The sequence below is a fragment of the Hetaerina americana genome, unplaced genomic scaffold, assembly GCF_022747635.1.
Source record: "Hetaerina americana unplaced genomic scaffold, ioHetAmer1.1.p SCAF_7, whole genome shotgun sequence".
NCBI classification, from domain to species: domain Eukaryota; kingdom Metazoa; phylum Arthropoda; class Insecta; order Odonata; family Calopterygidae; genus Hetaerina; species Hetaerina americana.
Genome location: NW_027287316.1, coordinates 59,962,269 through 59,988,360, shown reverse-complemented (window position 1 = coordinate 59,988,360; position 26,092 = coordinate 59,962,269). Strand labels below are relative to the sequence as shown.

General features: G+C 41.5%; 2 protein-coding genes and 1 non-coding gene across 3 annotated transcripts in view; 1 reads left to right on the top strand and 2 right to left on the bottom strand.

The window, feature by feature from the left end:
- LOC139696757 (liver carboxylesterase 1F-like) overlaps positions 1–26,092 on the bottom strand; it is an 87,225-nt gene that overhangs the window by 39,608 nt on the left and 21,525 nt on the right. The gene's annotated exons all lie outside the window — the stretch shown is intronic.
- TRNAM-CAU (transfer RNA methionine (anticodon CAU)) lies at positions 6,358–6,429 on the bottom strand. Its single transcript has one exon. It is a non-coding gene; the product is annotated as a tRNA-Met (tRNA).
- On the top strand, positions 14,258–18,498 carry LOC139696753 (uncharacterized). The gene is made up of 2 exons (XM_071595593.1): positions 14,258–14,903; positions 15,015–18,498. The coding sequence occupies exon 2, from the start codon at positions 16,355–16,357 to the stop codon at positions 17,579–17,581; it is 1,227 nt and encodes a 408-aa protein (XP_071451694.1). The 5' UTR covers positions 14,258–14,903; positions 15,015–16,354; the 3' UTR covers positions 17,582–18,498.

Genomic DNA, 26,092 nt, shown 5'->3' with positions numbered 1-26,092 from the left:
GGAAGCCAGAGGCCAGTGACCCGTCACTCAAACAAATGAAATTTAAAATAAATAGTTCTACCAATTACTCCCTTGATCAGGTATTTGCACACCAAATTGACCTTCACAAGTCGCAACCACACACACACGCAGGGTTTACGGGGCGGGAAGCCCGACGCCAGTGACCCGTCACTCAGACAAATGAAAAAATAAAATAAATAGTTCAGACAATTACTCCCTTGATCAGGTATTTGCACCACAAATTGACCTTCACAAGTCGCAACCACACACACACGCAGGGTTTACGGGGCGGGAAGCCCGACGCCAGTGACCCGTCACTCAGACAAATGAAAAAATAAATTAAAATTATATAACACTTACTCCCTCGCTCAGGTATTTGCAAACAAATTGACCTTCGCAAGTCACAAACACTCACACACACAGGGTTTACGGGGTTGGAAACCCGGCGCCAGTGACCCGTCACTCAAACTCGGACGACACAAAAGTACAGTGCTGGAGGGGAAAGTGCCGAAAAACCTGACACCAGGTGTTTCGCCTGCTAAGCAGGCCTCTTCAGAGAAGAATGATTAGTCGGAGCCAAAATATGTAAGTAACAGTTAAGTAGGGGAGGGGGGGCCTGGTAACGGACGGGGGAAGGTTATGGGGGGGGGAAGGAGGGGAAGCACGGGTGGGTGGGCGAGGGGCCAACAGGAGAAGGTACAATTCTTGGGAAATTTGAAGGTCGAAGGGGGGGGGGGGGTGGTCGTTTGACCGTTGGGGAAGGGACGGTCATGATTCCGGAAGGGAGATTGAAAACAAGGATGACGATATTGGGCCTTTGTCACTGTTCATGAGTTTTTCTTTTGTTTTGTTAATGTACAGACTTTCGTAATGGTCGAGTAGGTGATTAGGCACATGTTTCAATAGCTGTAGGTCTTCAATTGTGATGTTGTGTGAGTTTTCGTGTATGTGTTGGGCGACGGATGATTTGTTGAAATTTCCCAGTCTGTAACATGCAGCGTGTTCTTTAAAGCGTGTGCGAATATTTCTGCGAGTTTGCCCGATGTAAGAAAGGTCACAATGTGGGCAGGAGATTTTGTAAATTCCAGATTTGTCTAGGGTATCAATAGGATCTTTTGGATTAACAAATAGGTGTTTCAGTTTAGTTTGACTAACAAATGTGGGTGTGTAATTGATTTTTTTGAAGATAGAAGGAAGACCTTTTGTTAGTTGTGGGTGGTGAGGTAGTTTGACAAATTTCTTGTCACCTGGTGTATACAGTGTGGTGTTATTTTGGAGATGTCTTTTGTTCCTGTGTTTTTTTAAGATGTTATCAATGAGCTTTTCTGAGTAGCCGTTCACCACAGCCGTGTGTTTTATGTGTTTTAATTCTGTTATGAAATCCGCTTTGGACAGAGGTACATTGAGGAGCCTATGTACTAGGGAGTGGTAGGCAGCGAATTTGTGTGTTTTGTGATCGAAAGAAGATTCGTGTATGTAATTGTTGGTGTGGGTTGGTTTCCTGTAGATGTTGAATGAGAGGTGGTTGGAGGGGGTTCTGGATATCTTAAGATCAAGAAAGGGGAGGGACCGATCTATTTCAGATTCGACCGTGAACTTGATTGAGGGGTATTGGCTGTTAAGTTGGTTTTGAAATGCTTCTAAAGAGCATGAGTTGGTATCAAAGACTGCAAATATGTCATCCACATATCTAAACCAAACTTTTGGGAAGTAGGTAAATTTTCTTTGACATTGCTCTTCAAAGCGGGACATGAACAGGTTTGCTAGAAATGGAGAAAGGGAATTTCCCATCGTGGTGCCGAAGTCTTGTTGGTAAAAGGAATTGTTGAAGGAGAAATAGTTGTTACTCATAACAAGGTTGGTCAGGAGGATGTATTCTCTAATTTCTACCGGGGAAATGTTCTTAGACTGGAGCCACTCCGCCACAAATGTTATGGTGTCCGGGATTGGAACACTTGGAAAGAGTGACTCTACATCAAAGGACACAAGAATCTCACGCTCCCTTCCGGAATCATGACCGTCCCTTCCCCAACGGTCAAACGACCACCCCCCCCCCCCCTTCGACCTTCAAATTTCCCAAGAATTGTACCTTCTCCTGTTGGCCCCTCGCCCACCCACCCGTGCTTCCCCTCCTTCCCCCCCCCCATAACCTTCCCCCGTCCGTTACCAGGCCCCCCCTCCCCTACTTAACTGTTACTTACATATTTTGGCTCCGACTAATCATTCTTCTCTGAAGAGGCCTGCTTAGCAGGCGAAACACCTGGTGTCAGGTTTTTCGGCACTTTCCCCTCCAGCACTGTACTTTTGTGTCGTCCGAGTTTGAGTGACGGGTCACTGGCGCCGGGTTTCCAACCCCGTAAACCCTGTGTGTGTGAGTGTTTGTGACTTGCGAAGGTCAATTTGTTTGCAAATACCTGAGCGAGGGAGTAAGTGTTATATAATTTTAATTTATTTTTTCATTTGTCTGAGTGACGGGTCACTGGCGTCGGGCTTCCCGCCCCGTAAACCCTGCGTGTGTGTGTGGTTGCGACTTGTGAAGGTCAATTTGTGGTGCAAATACCTGATCAAGGGAGTAATTGTCTGAACTATTTATTTTATTTTTTCATTTGTCTGAGTGACGGGTCACTGGCGTCGGGCTTCCCGCCCCGTAAACCCTGCGTGTGTGTGTGGTTGCGACTTGTGAAGGTCAATTTGGTGTGCAAATACCTGATCAAGGGAGTAATTGGTAGAACTATTTATTTTAAATTTCATTTGTTTGAGTGACGGGTCACTGGCCTCTGGCTTCCCGCCAAACAATAACTTTCCCACCCCCTTCTATATTCCACCTATAAGTGCCCTTAAGTGTACGGCTTTGGGTTTTACTTTCTTTCCATTTGTTTGTTCATTATTTTCTTTTAAAGTCCCTATTTACATTATATCACGAGTACCTAATAATTTTGCCGGGAATGAATCTAGACTACGTACAAAAATATTTGAAGGAGTGAGGTGAGGTATGATTCAAAAGAAAGGCTGGAAAGATCAGATGTAGACAAACGCGGATATTCAGGGTTATTATTTCACGTCCTTTACGTATCCAGTAACTTGACTTTGTTTTGACTATTTTCCGCCCTCTAGTCCGCTCTCTCGATGTTTTTTTATGTTTATGGGCGGAAAAATCGTTTTGCCATCGAGTCTAAGATTGGGGAAATACAGTCTTTTCTCTAAATAATTTTTGCATATTTTATATTAAGGAAGTGTTAATTTTTTCTACATGGTTATGTTGAATTTAATTTTTTAAGGCTAAATTGTTTGTAGCCCTTAAAATTGAATACAGTTTTTTATCAAAAGTTATAAAGTTAAGCTAGAAATAAAAAAAAACGAAACGCAATCATAAGTTAAGGAAATGAGGAAAAAAATCTTTAAATCCTTTGCTAATTATTTTAAAATGAGTAACGCTGTGCAGAATACATAGTAAAATTTGACCCGCTTAGTGTACGAGGTGATTTAAGGGGTAGAACAAAAGGTTTATTCATTTGACTTTTCACTGGGTCTACCTAATATAAGACGCTTCCCAATCCTTTGTTGAAAAGGAGACTGAAAATGGAGCTACAGAGTTTCTGGTGTCAGGCACTTATTTCTTTACAATCCTACTGCGCCCGACTCATGTTCAATCGAGAAATCATGTCATGTGATGAGCGTATCAGCTTACACTATCCAGTAGCAGTTTAATCTTACACTACAGAAGTTTTGCAATACATTAAGTCCTACCGAGAGTTCGTGCAAATGAGGTTTAACTCTGTTGATTCTTTAACATGTCTAAGAACACTTTTAATATATCCAACTCCAAGAAAAATCACGATTAATATTGAGTTCTTGAGATGAGAAAAATAGAAAGATATACCCGGCAATTTCCATGTTCTGCACTTCAACCCTGAAGACGATGGCAGAGTCAGCCATCGAAACGTCGGTACTCCGAAACCTGACCCGGTTGGAAACCCGAGAAAAATTCCTGAATACTATTCGCCGGGAAAGCCTGAGATCCTTCAGATATTGCCTTAATAGAAAATGAAAGGCTTGCTTGAAAACTGGTTGTATTGAAAATGTTTGTACTCATTATCTTTGTTCGTTGATGTGAATGTGAATTTAAATAAGTGCAATAGCAGCGGTAGACTTTCATGGGAGAACACCGTCAAGCGGAACAGACAAGCACTTGTGAGAAATAATTAGTAATTAAAAAAGCAACAAGGAAAAATATTCCGAGATCTGAAAATTGTATCCATTAATTATCCCAAGAACAGGATAGAAAAGGAAAATAAATACCGGAATTGATAAATAGTCAATGAACTTAATAACAACTTGCGTAATTTTATGTAATAATGAACATTCATAAATAAAAATAATGTGTACATAATTAAAAAAGCTCGTCTTTTCCAAGGGGAGGTTTCCACCTACTCGTAAATTGGACACGGACGTACTATTGTGTAGTAAAACTCGTTATGTTAGAAACACTTAAAAGTTTGGATAATACAAAGTTATTTTTTAATGATGGCAACTACTAATGACTAATTTAGTAGAAAATATGAAACAATTATAGTTAAATCTTGAGATGACAACTTTGCGTGTATCCATTGATCTAACTGGCTGAAAAAATAAAATCTACCGTGCTAAGATTGTGCCGTGCCGTGATTCGTGCTAAGATTTTTTTCCTTTCGCGGCACGCATCGGACGTGAGCTGGAAAGCGTATTGCGTAACAAAATGTTGTTAATCCTTTTTCACGTGAGTCGGTATTCTTCTCCATGGTGAGCTGATGGGACGGTGAAAGTGAAAGGGAGAGTAGTATCTGAGATAAAATTCAGGGATAATCTACTTTTATTTTTGGCAAGAATTTTAAAAATCTAGTTGAGAATATAGCATAACGTATAGCATTGCGTAGCAAATTGACTACTGATTTTTTGTTGATATCATATTTGGCAATGAATGATACAGATCTTCTTCCGAGATAATTGCCACTGGGAAATAAGGAAGAGTTTTGAACGTGGAACAAATTAAAATTTATACAGTCCTAAGAAAATCACTTTTAAGTAGCCATTGAAACTAGTAATAAAAACTAAAATCAGAGGATTCTATAAATTTTATTACTGTTGAAATGTTGATAAGTCTACTCAATAAGTTAAAATACGATGAAGTATCTTGGAATTAAATATGAAAAATACAATTTTTTAGGTTTTTCCCTCTAAGTTTACGATTTTAACAGTTTTCTGACTTTATTTGGAAACATTGGACGAGCAGTTTGGGGACCACTGACAATTGGAAGTATAATTTAAACTTGAGCGTGAGACGACTCCTTTTCGTTTCAAGTGACATCGGGCAACTCGTTGGACGTTGGACCACTCTTAGCACATATCCCGTGGGAGCTGCCGTCAGTCTCTCCCCAAGCGTGAAGTTCGCAGATATCTCACAAGCTTTGCATCTTTGAAAGGATTGCTACACTTTGAGAGTGAGCCTCTACTTTCGAATGAGGTCAAGGTCATCGGGGAGGGGATGGATGCAGAGAGAGATAGAGAGGGATGGGGATTAAAGGAAGGAGAGTTGGAGTTGGAACTATTAAGACGCAAAGGGTATTCAATGGATCGCTCCGGGACTTCTCACGTGGATATATACGTGTTTCGGATGCAGTTAGGGAAAAAAACGTCCCTTTAACAAAGGGACCGTTGGATCATTGAGTGTATGCAAGTCGCATTTGCTATTCAGAGCGCGCAATTGCAGGTGAATCCAAGGCCGACGGTTGAATTGTGGATTCAGCTACCAAGCCCTTTTGTATCTAACGTTATTCCGCCAGTTTTCTCGAGAATTTCCGAATTTATCCTCGGATGAATGTAAAGTCGAATGGAAAGATATACAGAATAGTAAATTAACAAAAAGCGCTGTTGAATTTTATTCATGTGCTACCATTAGCATTAGTCTGTAAGCAGTCAATGACGCGCCGATAATTAGCAAAAGGTAAAAAAAGTCCGTTAAAGTCGGTATTCAGTTACTGGCAGACACTCTTGGTCCTAAGGGCAACGTAAACTATTGTGCTCCAAGCTTCAGCTAGCTGGTAAATTACAATATGACTAACGTTTTTGTCTTTCCTCAATTCTCGTCTTGTCGTTAACTGCATACTGCTTTTTGAAAATGATAGTACTTAACTTGAAATCTACTGAAAAAATATAGTAATAATACGTTTTTTTAATAAACAGTGAAAAAGCATTTTAATGACCTTTCAACTTTCACACCACAATGGAAAACATCCAATCCCCAGGTCGTCTGCGAGCCCGAGACCTTTCCGATAGGGAAAGAGCGTATGTTCACGAAGAATAACATGACTGACAAAAAAATAGCAGAGCGTGGTTTCGATCCACGGACCTCTGGGTTATGGGCCCAGCACGCTTCCACTGCGCCACTCTGCTCGCCTGAAAATTGGGCGTGTCGATCCTGAGAAGAATTTTCAATATCACCTTGAAGTAAGAAAAGGAACGATTTATAAAGAGGAAATAAGCCTCTTGAATACAATAACATACCAGAAGATGTGGGTTGTGGGACATGTACAGAGAAGTGAATGCCTGACACGAGACTTTTTGAAGAGCAAGGTGAAGGGAAAATCAAGAAAAGAAATATAGTATGAAGGAGCATTACTGATTTATTGAAAGACGGAACAGATGGTGAGTAAAGTTTTGAAATTTTGGAGTAAAGGAAAACCGGGGAAAGGTGTGAAATATATAAAAACGAGGGCCGTTCAATAAAAAAAGATCTTTTTTCCTTTCAAATATAAGTTTATTCACCCTCCAAATTTTGATGGTCTTTCTGAAAGGAGTCCACATCGAATGCAATGCACTTGTCTCTTCAATTTTTCCAGTCTTTGCTGGAATCCAGCTATACTTAAAGATATTTTCTATAGGCTTTCATAAAAACTTTATAAACATGATTTATTGAACATTACCAGAGGATAGGATCAAATGAAGTTATACATAACAGACCAAGTACCTGTAGCAGTTACATAACAGTTACATACCTTTCATGTGACTTAAAAATATACGCGTAAGCCTTACATAAACTAGGTTTTATTGGGATGAAGGAAAATGTAATGAAAAGACAAAAGAGATATGTTACGTTGATTTATTTTTGGCCGTATTTGGAACACAGGGCAATCACTTGGGATCCGTATGAGAAAACTATGATTAAGAAATCGTAAAATTTTTATGGGGAATTCTGATGGATTTGTTAAAACTTTTTACGAGAAAAGTGTGAGCGTGACGGGTGTGTTTGAGGAATTAGGATGGGATTCCTAGGAGTCACGAAGAGAGCAGGCAAGACTAAGGCCATCGATCAGTACAGGGCAGATGAGTCTACTTTTGATAACAAGGAGATAATTATGGTTCCACATTACATTGGCATACTGTACCACCAGGAAATAATAAGATAGAGATAAGCTGCTAACACTGGCATGTTGAAGTACTCATTCTTCCCTCGGGCAATTCATAATCTTGAGAAAATCAGGTGTCCACTTATAAAATTAAAATGACAACATTACAAACGTTACTCGAAGTAGTCCATTATTATTTGATATAGATAAGTACGTATGAATGTAAATGTATGTACATTTTTATCACTGAACAAAATTTACATTTTTGTATATGTGAGCATTTGAGCATAAATAGCTTTGTCCTAAAAATTGACGCTCCACACGCTTGCGGAGTATTTTTTAGTAGTAGATGTGAAGTGGTGAGGGGAGAATATCAGAAATGTATAGAAGAGGCACCGGAAATATAAATTTATAAACCATAAATTATGAATAAAATTAAAAAGATTGATTTCGTGAGATACATTAACTGCACCAATGTTGTTTCAAAGGTACCTTTACCCCCGTTGAAAAGTACCCCTTTGAAATTTATTCGGGCTAGTCGTAAATTTAACATATTTTTTCACAAGTAAGTAGCGGAAACTATTGATTCATCCTACGGAAGATTTTATAACAATCTACACTCTGGAAAACGTTTCAGCTAAGAAAGGATGTACTTCCACACAATATTCTCATATTTGAATTTGTCAGTGATGGTGCCTCTTATTTTTTCCTGGTGGTCCAATCTGCTGACGTAATATGGAGCCACAATAATCTTCTCGGTGTCCGTCGCAAACGCGGTCGTTTCCTACCTCGCTAACAGTCTTAGCTTTCATTGCTCTCCTCTTTACCTTTTGACTGTGCCAGGCAAAGGAAAAATATTTCACAGAAACTGCGGAAGATGCCGCAACAGTAACTTTTAACGGAGTCATCCCCTAATGTGCATTTTAATGCAACAATTTCAGAGATTAAAAATCATTCAAGGCGAATGATTTTTAATCCCTGAAATGGTTTCATTGAAAAAATATTTCAATGGAATAAGTCGTTGAGAAGATCGGGTCTCGAAGTTGGTTTCACACAGTGTTGTTGGCCGAACCACGCGGAGCAATATCATCCCCTCTGTCTGCGCATTTAATGCAGCTATGAAATGAATAGTTATCTTAACCCTAGCATCGGCAATATGGGTCGCAGGTGCAATGGCCTCAAAATGACGTCCACGAGATAAAATCCACTTCATTACGATGTATCGTAATCAGCTATATATTTATTTACGGTGGGAGCGAATATAAAATGTCTTCCAAGCAAAAGTCTTGAAAGCAAAGCGCACCTACCTCTCATGGACCGATAATTAGTCATTAAGAGTTGTCGCTTGCCCTGTAACTTCTGACTGCTACGTTATCATACATTGAGTTATATTTACGCCCTAAAAATTAATGCAAGATAAGAGAGAAAATTTTCACTCTTTTATTTACCACCATTCGTCTAAACGGTACATAGGTATAGGCTAGGCAGAGGAGTGAGATACTTCAAGTGGATACAAGGGTGTATGGCAGGGAGTGATTCCAGATCAGGCATGCACTTTCAAAATTACGCATAATTTAAAGATTATAAAATAAATAAGAAAATGCTTTGATTTATACGATTTGGAGGACTTTTATAAACGACTTTCTTAATTTGTGCGACAAATTCAACTTTACCAACGGCTTCTATATGAAGTCAAGTCGAGTCGCTTGTTGTGACCATATCACAGTAAAATTTATCAATAAATATGGTTTGAAACTAGGCTACCTAGTTGAAAAAATTTTTTATATAATGCTGTTGTGAAAATTATTTTGACAGCGCATCCCTTATCTTTATAGTTCCTAAATCTTTATCTTAATTGAAGCAGATTTTACATGGCAGATGCATTGAGTTTGGGTCCTCAAATTGCTCGAAGGCATTTTCTTCTTTTTGTTACACGCTTCCTACCCATTCGTAATGACTCGTATCATATAAATCCCCCCTCTTACGTAATCAACGACTCTATCAAAAAGGCAGGTTTTTTTTAGTAAAAAGGTGAATACATGTTTGGCGAAAACGTTGTTCACTACGGCTATCAATTTCAAGGAGGCGTTCGTGCCGGAATAAGTAAATACACTTGGATTACCACTTCCGTATTTAAGGGGTACCCAAATATATTCAATTTAATGAAATAAATATTTCAAAACAGTTTTTCCAGAATGATAATGATGAAATAATCCTGAATCAACATTTTCATTGTTAACATTTACAGAATGTGTTTTTGGTGACTAAGGATAATTCTTTCTTCATAAAGAGCAAATGTAATCATTCATTAATAAACGTTGCGTAGGATTATATCTGAATTCCTACTTCGCTCATAAGGAAACGTAATGAAATGTCCCAACTCTCTGTCCCAGAATTCCTATGTTATTTTAGTCACCGTATCGTTCCGTTCACCACTCCTCACGCCCCGTGACGCCCGGGCACACCTAGCAAGCGGTCGCCGGAACTCAAGCTTCTGGGCTGCATCCCAGAAGCCCAAGTAGGCGGCATCAACACTTCTCCACCGTCCATATCTTATCTCTGGAACTCTATGCAACTGTCTCCGAATGTGATCGAATCAGCACTCGTCCTATTAATGAACACTCTTGAACTAAAGTTGTAGCACCCCTTGCCGTAGTACTTTTCTCTTTTCCCTCCCTCTTGTGTGTGTGTGTATAAAAATATAAAATATATATATATATATACACAAAAATATGTATATATATATACACACACATTATATTTTTTTGTGTGTCTATATATATGTATATATATATATATATATATATATATATATATATAGACCTCATCCTTACTACCACAATGCCCATCTATCGCATACAGACGACCCGCCAATCTCAAAAACCTTCTGAGATCCACCAACCATTTGGCGCCCCCCCCCGAGACAAATTTCCCAATATTTCCCCAACTTGCAACCGCCCCCGATGTAAAACCTGTCCTCTTATTATGCCTACTCCCCTCTCCCTACATCCTCTCATTGCCCCCTCACCTCGTTCCCACGCTAATTGCCTCTCAAAAAATATTATTTATCTTTTATCATGCAAACATTGCACTTCCTTTTACATAGGTGAATGCATTACCCCTTTATCCATCCGAATGAATAATCACCGATACTCCTGCAATTCTGCCTCACTCTCTTCTCTTCCTATCCCTTCACACGCCAATTCCCACAACCTTTCATTTGACCAGTGTTTTGCTCTCAGCATCCTAGAATCCCTACCTGATTAAGCCACCAACATAGAGGTGAGAACTCGTGAATCCGCCTACATACTAGCTTTCCGTTCTTTCAAAATTCCCACCCTTAACCGCCATATTTAATTTCCCTCCCAGCATTCCCTCCACACCTCCCCCCCCGCCCATACTTCTTTCCCCTCTCCAAAGCAACAGCATATTTTCAGTCTCTCTTGAAGAAGGCCTCTGAGAGGGCCGAAAGCCCGAACAATTATCCGTGTGAGTGTCCTTTTAAATGTTGCTATTCTATTCTATTTGTGTTATATTGTGTCAGCCCATTATATACTACCTTGATCAAAAATTTCCCGGAATTTATTCAGAAAATTAAAAATACAAGTTTATTCATCTAAATCTATATTGTCCCCTTCAAAGTAATCCCCATCGACTGCAACACACTTATGCCAGCGCTTGATCCAATCCTCGAAACATTTTTTATATTCGGTTTTCGGTATGTCCATCAGTGCTTCCTGCGATTTTTCCATTACTTCCTCTCGGCTGCTAAAACGCGTTCCCCGTAATGGTTTTTTAACTCGATTGAACAGAAAGAAGTCACAGGGAGCCAAATCAGGTGAATTCGGTGGCTGTTGGATGGTATTTGTTGCATTTTTCGTCAAAAAATTACGAATAATGATAGCACTGTGGGACGTTGCGTTATCATTGGTGCAAAATCCACGAGTTTTCTGCCCACATTTCTGGTCTCTTTCGGCGAATTGCTTCACGCAAACGTCTCATAACGCCCAAATAATACTCTTTGTTTACTGTCTGGCCTTCTGGCAAAAATTCATGATGCACTACACCGTTGTAATCCATGAAAACCGTCAGCATTGCCTTCTTTTTTGACTGAAAACGACGTGGTTTTTTTGGTCTCGGCTCATTTGGTGAACTCCATTCACTTGCCTGATGTCTGGATTGCGTGTCGTACTCATAAACCCACGTCTCGTCTCCAGTAATGATCCTTTTGATGAATGTGGGATCGGATTCAGCCTCGCAAATCATGTCTTTTGCGACGTCAACACGGTCTCTTTTTTGCATGAAATTGAGGTCTTTTGGGCCCAAATTTGCTGCTACACGACGGAAACCCAAATCATTAACCACAATGTCTTGGGCGGATCCATAGGCAATGTTCAAGTCCTCCGCTATTTCTCTGATGGTTAATTTGCGGTTATTGACCAACATTTCTTTTACTTTATCAATTTTTTCACCGACTTTCGATGTCGATGGTCTGCCACTGCGTTCATCATCTTCGATTGACTCACGACCACTTCTGAACCGCTCGTGCCACTGGTAAACGACCGTTTTTTTTAGAGAATCGTTGCCGAAACACTTTTCCAACATTTCCAACGTCCGTGCGCCACTAAATCCGTTTTTTACGCAAAATTTAATACAAGTTCGTTGTTGCAAATTTAAATCCATTTCTGCAATTGTAAAAAATCGCCAACACACACAGAGATAGATGTACTCTTGGCTACGTAACTTTTGCAAATGTCAAGTTATGACACTAAGATTTAAAGGGAATATCAACAACAGATGTACCAATTTAACAAAAAAAACAGAACTCAAATCGGAACGATGGGAGCGCCACACAGTGGTTATTCCGTGAACTTTTTGATCGAGGTAGTATATATATATACATACATATATATATGTATATATATGTGTGTATATACATATATATATATATATATATATATATATATATATATATATATATATATATATATTGTTATGTCCCGGGTTAATTTCCCCGACGTGGCTCAATTCTCTTTCGCGTGGAGGTCTATTCGTGTGCTGCGCAATTCGCATATTGGAATTTTCCCACTGCTTACCTGTCACTCGGGTGCTTGCGTCGCCTCGAGGGAGGAGGGGGCAAGCATGCGAACGCAGCTCGCGAATATGACTAAATATGGGAATGAAGCGCAGTAAAATGCTGAATCCGGGGCGCGACCGGATGCCGCGATCAAATAAAAACCCCGCGGAACCTTCATTCCGGGTCTTTCGTCGAGGGGCCGTGTACACGTCGGGATGGGGAGCCGAGAGCCGTGGAAGCGGAGACTCGTCGATTGACCCGGGGTTCGCCGCAGGACGAGATACTCGCGCCGGAGTCGCTCTTGTTTAAATACAAACTCCTAGCGAAAGACCCCGTCTCTTTTATTTCACCGTACCAACTCGCCAATTGGACCACCTTCGTCGTCCGGAAATTCCTCAGCGTTAGTCAAGATCCTTTTCTGAGACGTCCCTTGTCGCGCTGCCCTCGAGGGGACACGACAACTTTGGTGGAGGCGCCGGGTAATGCATTATTTGTAAGACGACGCAGAAGAGGATCCGCAGAAGGACTCGGCCAAAGGCGTGGTCGTGGTACGGTAAGTATTCTTCCGTTCTTTTTTTCTCTTCTTCTTCTTTGTGCGGGATTGGACTAGTGAGGAATCGGCAGTAAGGCCGATCTTCCTAGCAAAGGGCGGTTAATTGATTAATGCATAATTGTTGATACATTGTTACGGAGTAGGCATCGGTGGTGACGCTGTCTTCTTTTTCATTTTTTTTTATTGAATTAACTTTTCGCCTCTCCTGCCATTTCTCCGACTGAATCCTACAAAGTGGTCCCGACTTTGCCAGGATTACGGGAGGACCACGGTCTCGACCGGTTTAAGGTGCATAATTTACTCCTGGGCATTCGGCCCGAAATCATTTGCCAAATCCGGCGGTTTTCTACAGCCGATTCAGGCCGGAAGGCCATTCGAGAAGATCGGCGTAGATTTACTAGGGCCGTTTCGTCGAAGTAAAAACGGAAGGGTAATGATAGTAGTGGCCACAGACTATGGGACGCGATGGGCAGAGACGAAGGCCCTTCCGAATGGAACAGCGGAACCGGTCGCCAAATTTCTGTTAGAAAATATAATTTGCCGGCACGGGGCGCCGAAGGCGATCCTGACGGATAGGGGTAAGGTTTTTCAATCAGATATGGTAAGGACCTTGCTGAAGAGTATGGGCATCATTAGTAGTTTCACGACCGCGTACAGACCACAGACCAATGGGCTTACCGAACGTCTTTATAAGACCCTCGCGGAGATGCTAAGTGCCTTCACAGGCGATCAGCAAAAGGACTGGGACGAGTTTTTACCCCAGGTAACGTTTGCATGTAACACAACGAAACAAGGGACCCTAGGAAAGACGCCATACTTCCTGGTACACGGAAGGGAGGCGAAACTACCTGCCGAAGTTATGGTGACATCGGAGGACGAGGGGCCTGGAGTAAGGAGAGAGAGCGGCTAGATGAGGCGCGGAGAGTCGCGCTAGAGAGATTAGGGAAGAGGCAGATAAAGGAAGCTAAGCGGTACGATGAGTCACGGAGGGATGTGACCTTTCAACCAGGTGACCTGGTGAGATTGTATACGCCGACGAGGAAAGTCGGGAAAAGTGCTAAGTTGTTACCACAATTTCACGGGCCGTTCAAAGTAATTAAGCAGGCAGGGCTGATGAAAGGACTGATGAATAAAGGTTTGTGCTTGTGCTAATGTGTCGCTTTTATTACAGAGAAAAACAGCTAAGAGTATGGCGTTAATACCCAACCAACCTGGGAGGACCTGTTGCGTCCATTTTCGTTACGCTCGAATTTTAAGTAATTAGAAGAAAAATTAGTGCGGGGGCAAATTAAATTGGACTAGAACGAATTGGTCAGTAAAATTTGCGGACGCAACAGAAACCTCTTCAGCTGCGCGGGGAACAGCCTTAGGAGGAGTTGGACTGACCTGGTGTATTTTACTCACTTTGGCATGCGTATACCCTCTATGTAAAGTCCAAAACCTGGAGAAGCATATGGTCTACCTGGTAAAGACGGAAAACGGTACGGAGTTGTTTACCGTGAGGAGCACGAGGAACGTGGGAAAGGTGAGTGTTGTGAAGATATTTTGATTCTGTTTTTTCTCCTCCAGGTGGTAAAAACATCTTTGTTATGTTTTTAACTGCAATTACGGAGGGGACAGCGAAAAAGAGGAGCCAAGAAAGGGTTCGCACTATACGGACGGGGAATCCCGTATAGAGAGAGAGTCCTCGGATAGGACAGTTAAAAGAAAGGGTTCGCACTATACGGACGGGGAATCCCGTATAGAGAGAGAGTCCTCGGATGGGACAGTTGAAAGAAAGGGTTCACCCTATACGGACGGGGAATCCCGTATAGAGAGAGAGTCCTCGGATAGGACAGTTAAAAGAAAGGGTTCGCACTATACGGACGGGGAATCCCGTATAGAGAGACAGGTAGTAAAAACATCCTTGTTATGTTTTTAACTACAAGAAGGGGCGGCCGAAAAAGAGGAGCCAAGAAAGGGTTCGCACTATACGGACGGGGAATCCCGTATAGAGAGAGAGTCCTCGGATAGGACAGTTAAAAGAAAGGGTTCGCACTATACGGACGGGGAATCCCGTATAGAGAGACAGGTAGTAAAAACATCCTTGTTATGTTTTTAACTACAAGAAGGGGCGGCCGAAAAAGAGGAGCCAAGAAAGGGTTCGCACTATACGGACGGGGAATCCCGTATAGAGAGAGAGTCCTCGGATAGGACAGTTAAAAGAAAGGGTTCGCACTATACGGACGGGGAATCCCGTATAGAGAGACAGTCCTCGGATGGGACAGTTAAAAGAAATACTTGCAGGGGTGTCTGAAGGAAGCACATGGGGACAGCGAGAGAAGAGGGGCCGGCAAGGGGCCTCACCCCATGCGGATGGGGAATCCCGCATGGAAGGGCAGTCCCAGGGTGGGACAGTCGAAAGGGAAGTTACCGGGGTACCCGGGGAAAGTAAATGGGGACCTAGAGAGGGGTCTTGCCATTGAGAGCTTAAGCTTGAAACCTTGAAAAACTTGAAAAGAGGTCGTTGACCACTCGGCCGAAGGGGGAGACGCTCGAAAAATCAGCTGATAGACCCCGAGACACCTCCCGTTCGGAAGAAAGGGAGGGGGGCTGTGAGGAATGTTGCCTCGCGAATTGGGATCCCAAGAAAAGAAAGAAAAAAAAACAGTTGTAAGAGAATTATTAGTGCACTTAAGTAACTGGTTAACCATGGTAATATATGCAAATAAGTATTAGCGACGTAAGCATAAGACCTAGTTTTAAGGGGGGGAAACGAATGAGCAATCCGGGAGGAATGCATATGAACCTTTGTTATGTTTAGTTAATGTAATGTAGTAGAGAATAGTCATAGGTCATTGGTGATGAATCCCATTGATTGCCTGTGGAGGAGGATGGAATGGGTGGACTGATCAACCATCTCTTCCCCTTTTTCTCGGGGTCAACCAAGGGGAGTCGAAGTCGAAACGGTAGTCACCTCGGAGAAGAATGAAGGGGATCAAGTGTCACATTTGTCTATTGGGAATGCTGGTTTGGGTCGCTTGTGGGATGAAGCACCTGGCGGAAGTGCCAGTAGATATTACGGCGGGAGCCTTGTTCAGAACTTTACCTAATGTTACGGTTTACGAGACGTCATACCCTCTTGTTTAGAAAACACCTTTTAACCCAAGGAGAGAGCTGGAAAATTTCGGATTGTATGCATCCAACTGTGTAAGAGAGAGTCACCCTGAAATCTGTGAGGCCATACAGGCATCCCGGGCCCTGGCCTTAAATAACTGGAATCCAAGGTACTGGGCTGATCCACTGACGGAGGCACCGCTGACATCGGATGGAGGGGCGTTTTCATCCTCTTTCATCCTCCCGATGCGGCGGCACGCGGAGCGGGTCGTCATATCGGAGGCGGAGGCTGAGGAAGTCGAGGAGAGGATGGACAACCTTGGCGACTTACTCACACTGCCAGCACAGAGCGTGACGATCCCAGAGCATGGAGGGATACCTGGAGGATCTGGCTGGGGTGTCTTGGCCTACCTCCAATCCATTATCGCCTCACAGACGGGGGTCCTCAGGGCTTGCCAAGCTCGGAGGCTCTCCCCGGAGCTCGTCAATCTTCGGATCTTGAAGGAGCGATTACAGGCGGTTCGACGGACCATCGGGACGACGGACTACGACTTGGCCATTCGGCACTTCTCCAGGGGAGGTATGAGTCTCAAAGTCCTCGCATGCAACATCTACACCGACGAGCTATGCATGCTGGCGGACCCGCTTGGAGACACGCTGGGGACCATCAAGTGTGCCGAGGCAATGGTCAAGGGGGCCACGGCTAAGGAGATGACGGCGTCCTGCCCAATAGCGTGTGGGAGATCGCCTGATAGCATCGTTACGAAGATCAGTAGTGGAGTGTATGTGATAACCCACCCCCCAAGGAATTCGACAATCTTCTGCGGTGATAGAATTAACGCAACTCTGGCAGAAAATTTTAAAATCGGTGCATACAAGCTCACTATTCCATGCGCGTGCAGACTGAAATTGGGGACTTCTACTTTTTCGTCACAATACCCTTGTGAATCAAAAGATGCAAAAGTTAAAGTACATCGAGTTATACCAGCTGCTTGGGCTCCCATAACTTCTTTGAAATTACCACCGTATGACGACCGCAATTTTGCCGTCTGTACCAATTTGACCGAATGCTTGCATGTAGCACGAATGACGGCTCCTACTATGACGAATATAAATCAGGCTACCTTTCTTTATTTAACATGTACAGGCACCATTGCTCTGTTTTCGTCTTTGATAATATTTTCGTATTGCCTGTATCAGTGTGTTTGGTGTATAAAGGACAGTTACTTCCAGACAGTTGAACGCCCCTGGGAGCGTACGCGCCAGGAAAGTACTCAGTTGCAGGTCGGGGACTGTGGCCCGACAGTGCACTTTCGAAAACCACCCGAGACTAGGGCACCCATCCCACCACCTAATTCCCGAATCCCCAAAGTGGCATTACCCACTCTGTATGAAAACGTTGACGGTAGTGACGGCCTTGTTGAAGATCAATATTTGGCGATGCAACCAATAGACATAAGGAGAGACACATAATGGTATTTTCAGATGATTTTTACTAGTGTTTTTGAGGGTTAATGGCATTTTCAGTAGGTGAAGGACACGTATAAGATTCAAGTGAACTCTGTAGTTTCAGCATTTTGTATCGATGTGTTTTTACTGTTTGGTGTGTTACTGTTTCCTAGACTAAGAGTGCTTCTATGTTTCATTTGTTCTTGGTTTTGTTAGAGATGAACTTAGGGCTTATTGTATTTGTGATGAAAGTTGTATTTGAACCTTATTGTATTTGTGATGAAAATTGTATTTGAACCTTATTGTATTTGTGATGAACATTGTATTCTCCGGCAAAAGCGGTGAACTCGCGTCTTCGGCTAGAGATGAGAGAAGCTTCAGCGGATACCTCTCAAGGCTTCGTCCGGAGGCCGAAGTTTTGAGGGGGGGGTAATGTTATGTCCCGGGTTAATTTCCCCGACGTGGCTCAATTCTCTTTCGCGTGGAGGTCTATTCGTGTGCTGCGCAATTCGCATATTGGAATTTTCCCACTGCTTACCTGTCACTCGGGTGCTTGCGTCGCCTCGAGGGAGGAGGGGGCAAGCATGCGAACGCAGCTCGCGAATATGACTAAATATGGGAATGAAGCGCAGTAAAATGCTGAATCCGGGGCGCGACCGGATGCCGCGATCAAATAAAAACCCCGCGGAACCTTCATTCCGGGTCTTTCGTCGAGGGGCCGTGTACACGTCGGGATGGGGAGCCGAGAGCCGTGGAAGCGGAGACTCGTCGATTGACCCGGGGTTCGCCGCAGGACGAGATACTCGCGCCGGAGTCGCTCTTGTTTAAATACAAACTCCTAGCGAAAGACCCCGTCTCTTTTATTTCACCGTACCAACTCGCCAATTGGACCACCTTCGTCGTCCGGAAATTCCTCAGCGTTAGTCAAGATCCTTTTCTGAGACGTCCCTTGTCGCGCTGCCCTCGAGGGGACACGACAATATATATATACAGAAATATATATACATATATAATTAGTACTATCGAAGAAAAATGGGAAAGTTTCAAGAAAGGGTTGTTTTAAGCCGCAAAAGACACCATTGGAACCGTTAACGCTAATAGGACTAGGAAACAATGGATCACGGATGAAATGATTACAAAGATGGATGAGCGGCGAAAATGGAAAAATGTAAATTCAGAATTAGGCAAAATGAAGTACAAAAAATTGAACAATAAATTGAGGCGGGCAACAAATAAAGCAAAAGAAGCATGTTGGAAGACGCAGTGTGAGGATATGGAAAGTCTGCAGAGGAAGGGTGAAATCGGTGCGCTGTACAGCAAAGTTAAATCGTTATCGGGAAGTAAGAAAGGGAGATCAACGATTTCAGTTAGAGATAAGGCGGGTAAGGTAATAGTTGACGCAGGAGAGATCCAAGAGATATGGAAGGAGTATTTAGAAGAGCTGTATAGTAAAGAACTTAGACCAAAAATGTTAGACATTGAAAAAGAATATGACGTAGAGGAAGACAGCTTAGGTCCAGGCATACTCGACGATGAGATAGAAAGGGCATTAAGGGAGATGAAACTAAATAAGGCTGTGGGGGCGGATAACATTCCCGCGGAACTATTGAAATGTTTAGAGAAATGTGGGAGGAAGAGGCTATATGGGCTGATTCGTAGTATTTATGAGGAAGGAATCTGACCGGAAGACTTTGTAATATCAGTTTTAGTTCCTATTCCGAAAAAGGTAAAGGCCACGTCATGTGAGGACTATAGGACAATTAGTTTGATATCCCACGCAGCTAAAGTTGTTCTCAGGATCATAAACAAAAGGATAGAGAGTAGGGCAAATGATTACTTAGGGGATGATCAGTTTGGGTTTAGGAAATGGAGATGTACGCGTGATGCCATTGCGGTAATGAGATTATTAATCGAGAGGAATATAGAACACAGCCAGGAGGTTTTTGCCTGTGTTGTACATTTTGAAAAAGCGTTTGATGGAGTAAATTGGGAAAAACTAATGAGTATTCTGCAGAAAATAGGAATAGATTGGAGGGAAAGGAGGCTAATCCGCAACCTGTACATGTCTCAGACTGCTCAGGTGCGGGTAGGAAACGGGGAGTCAGGATGGGCAGTGTTAGGAAGAGGTGTAAGGTAGATTCCAAAGAAACTGCGGGAGATGCCCCAACAGTAACTTTTAACGGAGTCATCCGCCAATGTGCATTTCAATGCAACAATTTCAGAGAGTAAAAATCATTCGCCTTGACTGGGATTCGAACCCAGATCCCTCAATATTCGGTGGAATGCTTTAGCCACTTAAGCTACCGAAGCGTCCTCTTAAACTCTGGCCTCGGTGGCCAGAATGACCGATGAATAGTGGTCACATGAATGATGGGCAGATGAATGATGGTCGACCGAATGTTGAGGGATCTGGGTTCGAATCCCAGTCAAGGCGAATGATTTTTACACTCTGAAATTGTTGCATTTAGATGTAAGGCAGGGTTGCCCAGTATCACCGTTGCTGTTCAACCTGTATGCAGAGGAAATGATGCAGAGGCATGGGAAGAACTGGAGGTAGGAATGAAAGTGGGCGGGAAATTAATAAAATCAGTTAGGTTTGCTGATAACCAAGCTTTAGTTTGTCAGTCAACCAAGGGGTTGAAAGCATTACTTAGTAAATTAAAAGTTCAGTGCGACAGGTATGGGATGAGAATCAATATGAATATAACAAAGGGTGTGCGATTCTCTAGAAAGAAAAAGGCTAAGCTTAACATTAAAATAGGAGGGCAAAAACTAGAGCATGTAGAACAGTTTACGTATTTCTGTAGTGTTTTGGACCAACACGGTCAAAGTGGTAGGGACGTAAGGAGAAGAATTGCGCTAGGCAAAGAGGCTTTCACAAGGAGGAGGGAGTTGATGACAGGGACGTTGAGTAAGGATGTTTAGAGAAGACTGATAAAAACTTTGATATGGAGCGTAGCTATGTGCGGTGCGGAAACGTGGTCATTGAAGCAGGACGATAGATGTAGATTGGAGGCTTTTGAAATGTGGGTTTGGAGAAGAATGGAGAAGGTGAAATGGACAGAGAAGAAAACAAATGAGGAAGTACTTGGTATGGTGGGCGAAGAGAGGGGTTTGTTGGGAGCAATCCTATGGAGGCAGGAAAAGTGGATTAAGGGGGTGTTGACCGGCAGTGGGATGTTGAAGACTGTGAAAGAAGGGAGAATGTTGGGCAAACGAGGAAAGGGAAGGAACAGGATAGGGATGTTGGACGGGATGAAGAGAGGAAGAAAGTACGCAGAGATGAAGAGGGACCTGATGTAGAGTGGGACGTGTAGTTTTGCTGGGGGTCACACATTTTTGAATGGGTAATTTTTGTCCATCAAAAAACCTACCTTAACCGGTAGATTACCTAATAGTAATAAATGCATAAAAATAGTATACATATGTATATGTGTGTAAAATTGCATTAATTAACCATATGCTACACTTTCTTACAACATTACTTAGCATTATATGAAATATCTACTAATGGCAATTTGAATTACGATAACTTATTCTTCTACTCCAACTTTCATAATCAACTACAAGTCGAAAAATTATTAAATTCAATGATAATGCATGAAGTGGGCGTCATTCAGCCGCTTTAATCGGTTAAAAATTATTGAAAATTAAAAACATACTACCTTGCCAATTGATGATATACTAGGTCGTCTCTATTAATTTGACGCTGAAAATAAAATTAAATTATGATTTTATTTTAAACCAATTATTAATAATTATATACTACGTATGTATGGTACTGTTGTTGTGAGTGTAGTAATATTGCCGCGAGTGAAAGAGCTCTAGTCTGGTGCACAGATAAGATGTAGGCAACATCCGTAGAACTTTTGCAATTATCCACGAGGGCCAAGGTTAACTTGGAAAGTATCAGCGTGAGTCAACGTTGCAGGGAGTCACAAAGTTAATGTAAATTACTCCACGTCAGTTCATAAAAGTATCCGGCCAATATTACCCATATAATCGAATCATAGCACTACACCTTTGCGACACAGCCCATGTTTATAGGCAATGATTGTGATAATTATATGAGTATTCACACGTCGATTTAATGAACAAAAGTGCCATTTTTTGCCTCATTTCCTCGGAGTTTGTTCACAATTTACGTACCGGTCAATACTCATCCCGAATTGAGCCCAATAAAATAGGTTTTTGAATAAACAATTTTTGCGTATGATATGAAAACATTTCGTCAACACTTCTGCAAGCGTGTAAATGATTAATTATGAATCCATCGCTATCCATAATGGCATTTATTGAAAACATTTCATAAAATATGAAATGAATTTTCAATCGCAAAACTATTTCACGCTGCTCAGTTTTGGTTACGAATCCATTGGCACAGTTGGCCCTTTGCTATCTTTTTCAAGTAAAGAAGTACTCCCGGACCTACTCCCATTCTTTTCCACCCTTGTGTGGAGGGCGCAGCTCCTTATTTTTCTTTTTCAAAATAGAATTGAAATGATCCTCCCGCATTCACCTCGTCTTCGATGCGGAGCGCTTAAGACCTTGGGAACACCCTCGTCTCCCCGGTATAGGGTGAAATAAGTGTTTTCCCCCACGCAAATGGAGGAAAAGGGAAGGAAGCGTCTGCTTTGGTCGAGATCTAGAGGGAGAGTTATATCTGGAAGAGGTGTGAGACAATGGCCTCACTACTTCCACAAACGCACTCGACTAAGTGAGCGTAAATATGAATATGCGGGTCCCAATCTTGGTGGAGTGGTAGGCGAACGGCGAGCAAGATGGCAAGCTCCGCGGAGGGATAATGAACGACCGAGCCGTTTTGTCGTCAGCGGTTCTGTAATTTGGAATGGGAAAGAAAAGGGCCGGGCTCTCATTCCCTAAGGTTTCTTAATTAGGCGGATCAAATTAGTGGGACTAGGACAAAAGAAGGGACAACCGCGTTTTTATTTTTTTTCCCATGTGGAGGAAATAATTAATAATCCTCGGGAAGGAGGGTAATCCCTCCTCCCTCCCTGCAGATGGGTCCATGGGGATGCTGGGGTTCTGTTCTTCCCCTTTTCGCGGCAAAGGGAACGCTTGACGTTTGAATGGCATTCGATACGCCGCCGGAGTTTAATGGAAACCACCGTTCCACTCGCTCCCTCGTGAATATCATGCAGTAAGTACACTGGCAGTAAAATTTTAACTATCTTGTGCTTCATAGATGTGATGGGTTGCGTCTTGTGGTACTTTTTCAGTTGATTTAAAATCTAGTTTTCAATGCAATGGTGATGGGGGGGAGGGTTTCCAGGAACATTCGTGCATCCATTCAAGAGAATCTACCTATTAAAGGTAGGTTTCAACGGTCCTAACGACCATTATCTGTTACCCATTCTTCCTTTTATTTGCCATTTTTGAGCATCAAGTCTCTGAAAAAAAAGTTAAGTAAAATTTTTGGATGGAAATTAATACAATGTGCATCCAAATATAATTTATGCAGCTTAACTAAAATTAACTATTTTGATCTTTTTCCGCATAAAATAAAAAAGAAGTATCATATCATGGAGTCAAACCCATGAGCTGTATTTTTGCTCACGTTTACTTGATAGAATTTTTCACCGTCTAACAACTAATCAAACCACTATTTAAACCAAATAAATAATTTTTGGAAAATAATATGCTGGTTGCGACCGATGAAGTCCTTAAAACGAAGTCAAGGCTTACAATTGTATTTGGCACGAAATATACATTTTAATCAAAAATATCATTGCTAGCTGGTCGAGTTAGTCCAGGCGTAGAGCGTTGGACTACTGACCCGGGTTTGATTCCCGTGCAAGCCTCTTTGGACAACCTCAGCTCCACCAAAGCTGTGTGATTTTTCAGGTACCAGATCTTCCTGGGATCCACTCAAGGAAAATGACTCCCCTACCCTGATAGATTGCTTTCGCATGCCTTTGGGTTTAGTACTAGGTGAGCATTATCTTCACCTATAGGGTTAAGTGAGCTTTGGTGATTTCTAAAGTCAGCATTTCAGGGTGAGCATAAAGTCGGGAGGTGAATGAAACATTTCTTGACGATATAGTATATGGTAAACTGCCGTAAAACACTTTTATTGCGGCGCAGATTTTCCTTTGGCGTAACCAAAGTATTCAAAAATAGAACATTTTCTGATTTTTTACATTATCTGTTTCAGAATGCGATTTGTAAATATAATACATTTTAGTTTTGCATTTATAAATTGAGCAAACTGAGGAATAGTTTGTTGAATGAGTGGTCGAAAAAGGAAATTTGAAATCTAAATTGATCATCGAAATAGCGATTACATCAGTGGCATTGCAAATCCATTTTATACGGTATGTTTACTTTTTAGTTATAGAATGCAAAGGGAAATCCCCATTATTTCAACATTTGGCCCATCGTTAAAGCGCACATTAAAAATTTAATGATCAAACGCATGGGTTGAGGCAGTGTGGGGGTTCATGTCTTTCGAGTTCAATCGCAATTTGAACGATCAGTTAAACTCGAGACTGTTTTCGATTAAGGTATACGTTTGAGTAATTTCATTCATAATGGTTAGGATAAGACTATTTCTCTTTGATTTCGTATTTGTTATATGTTTAAAATGACTCCTTGAAAACTAGTAGCAAAGTGTCAGGACGGTATCTAAACGGAGATACGTTTTAATTTCCGGAGCTGGTGAAGATGTAACGCTATCTCCTCTCCACCATCTATCTCTCTCTTCCCTCCTCGTTTCCTTCGAGATAAGGTGTGATTGGAGCCATTTGAAATACGGATGGATGGAGAAGAATCGTAGAAGTTGGATGGAAAGGTAAAGCAACAACGAAGTTATATTAGGGGATGAAAGAAGGATACTGAAGGAAATTTGAAAAAGGCCACGGATGCGTGACATACATGTACTGAAATCCATTGGAGAGACTTATGATATTATGCATTCATATATCGAAAAGTTTGATTTTTCATAAGCTCCAGAGCACGCTATAATAATGAGCAAATGATAATACTCTCCCACTAGATAATGGGAATTTATCTAGCGGAAAAGTGCCATCATTTTTTTCATTAATGTGCTCCAATTCCTCCATATTTTGCCTGAAACTATGCAATTTGTTCATTTTACGCTTTAGTTTAATTTCCTTTTAACTTTCTAAGTTAACTCATTAGTTCCTTCGTAATATTTAACTTCAATCTATGCAAGTTAAAAGTTGGTTTCATTTGAGGCATTTTAATAGAATTAAATGCTTAAACAGGTGAGTGTCCTAGAAATAAGTAGAGATTATTTTTGTCTAGGTTTAAATCCAAGGAGAGAAATATTTTCAACCTAAGATCTCAGAATAAGAATTCAAGTTTAATTATTGTTGTCGGCAAGTTTAAACACACACAAAGTAGTTGGTAATCAATAGAAACTCTGACATTTGATAGAATGAACTGTATTTAAATTTTTCATTGGAAAATTCATTAAAGTTTCCATCAATAACTGCATGTCTGAGTCGGATAAGGCTATGTAATATCTTACAGGGGTAGTTTATTAGGTTATCTTACTTAAGAAATCAAACAGATCACCCAAGGTCCCTCAACGAGGTCAACAGGTTAGGAAAGAACGGAAAACTAAGGGAGAGGGATTTCTGTCGAAGATTATTCAAGAATTCGTTCCCTCTTATCTAAGCTTTCCTGAACTAAAAATTAAAAAGAAAAAATAGTGCCCGCATGTGTGATGTTTATATGTAATATTCCACGTATCGAGAACTCAAGTCTGTTTTGTGCAATTAAAGTGAATGCAATTAATTTACCGTGACAAATACAAGTATTTTTTCGACTGTCTCATATTTCAGTGATACATAAATAACAAGAGTTCCGGCGTGTATGTTCCCGCAACTTGGCATCTAAGAAATTTTTAAATTAGCATGCCAAAATATAGGATAAATATGGCCTTCGTCTTCCCAATGAGTGTGCAGATACCTGCCGCAAGGTTATCAGTTACTTAACTGTGAAACTATCCTTGATGCAATGATGCATACAATGTGAATCAAAATCTAGTCATCTATTCAAGATAAAATTATGTGAGTGAAAGCCAAGAGCTCAATGCAATACGAGTTATACTCATGAATGAAAATTTGCCTGCATGAATGTTAATTCTTTTATTTGATTTCATTGTTACGTAAAGCAGATAGTACGAAACTGTTACGTTAGTTTTTTTGTTATTTTTCTGCGTGCCTTATATTATTTAGTAAACAAGAAAGATAATTCATGTACTTTAATTAATAAATTCTTTTTTTTTCTTATCTACCTCCAGACAGAAAGTTTTTAAAGCAAGCTTCTCCCATTTAGGGCCTTAACATTTTCCATAGTTGTCGTTTCAAACCCCCTGTCACACCCCTGTGTGAATTGCGGTGGCGTGCATACTGTGGCATACATGTTACGTATTATAATTTCATGGAAATTAATGATGGAATATAGAAAACGATCAAATATAACTCATTACACTCATTGCTTCCAACTGATTTTTAAGTGTTCTCGTCGTTTTTGAAGCAAGTAAGT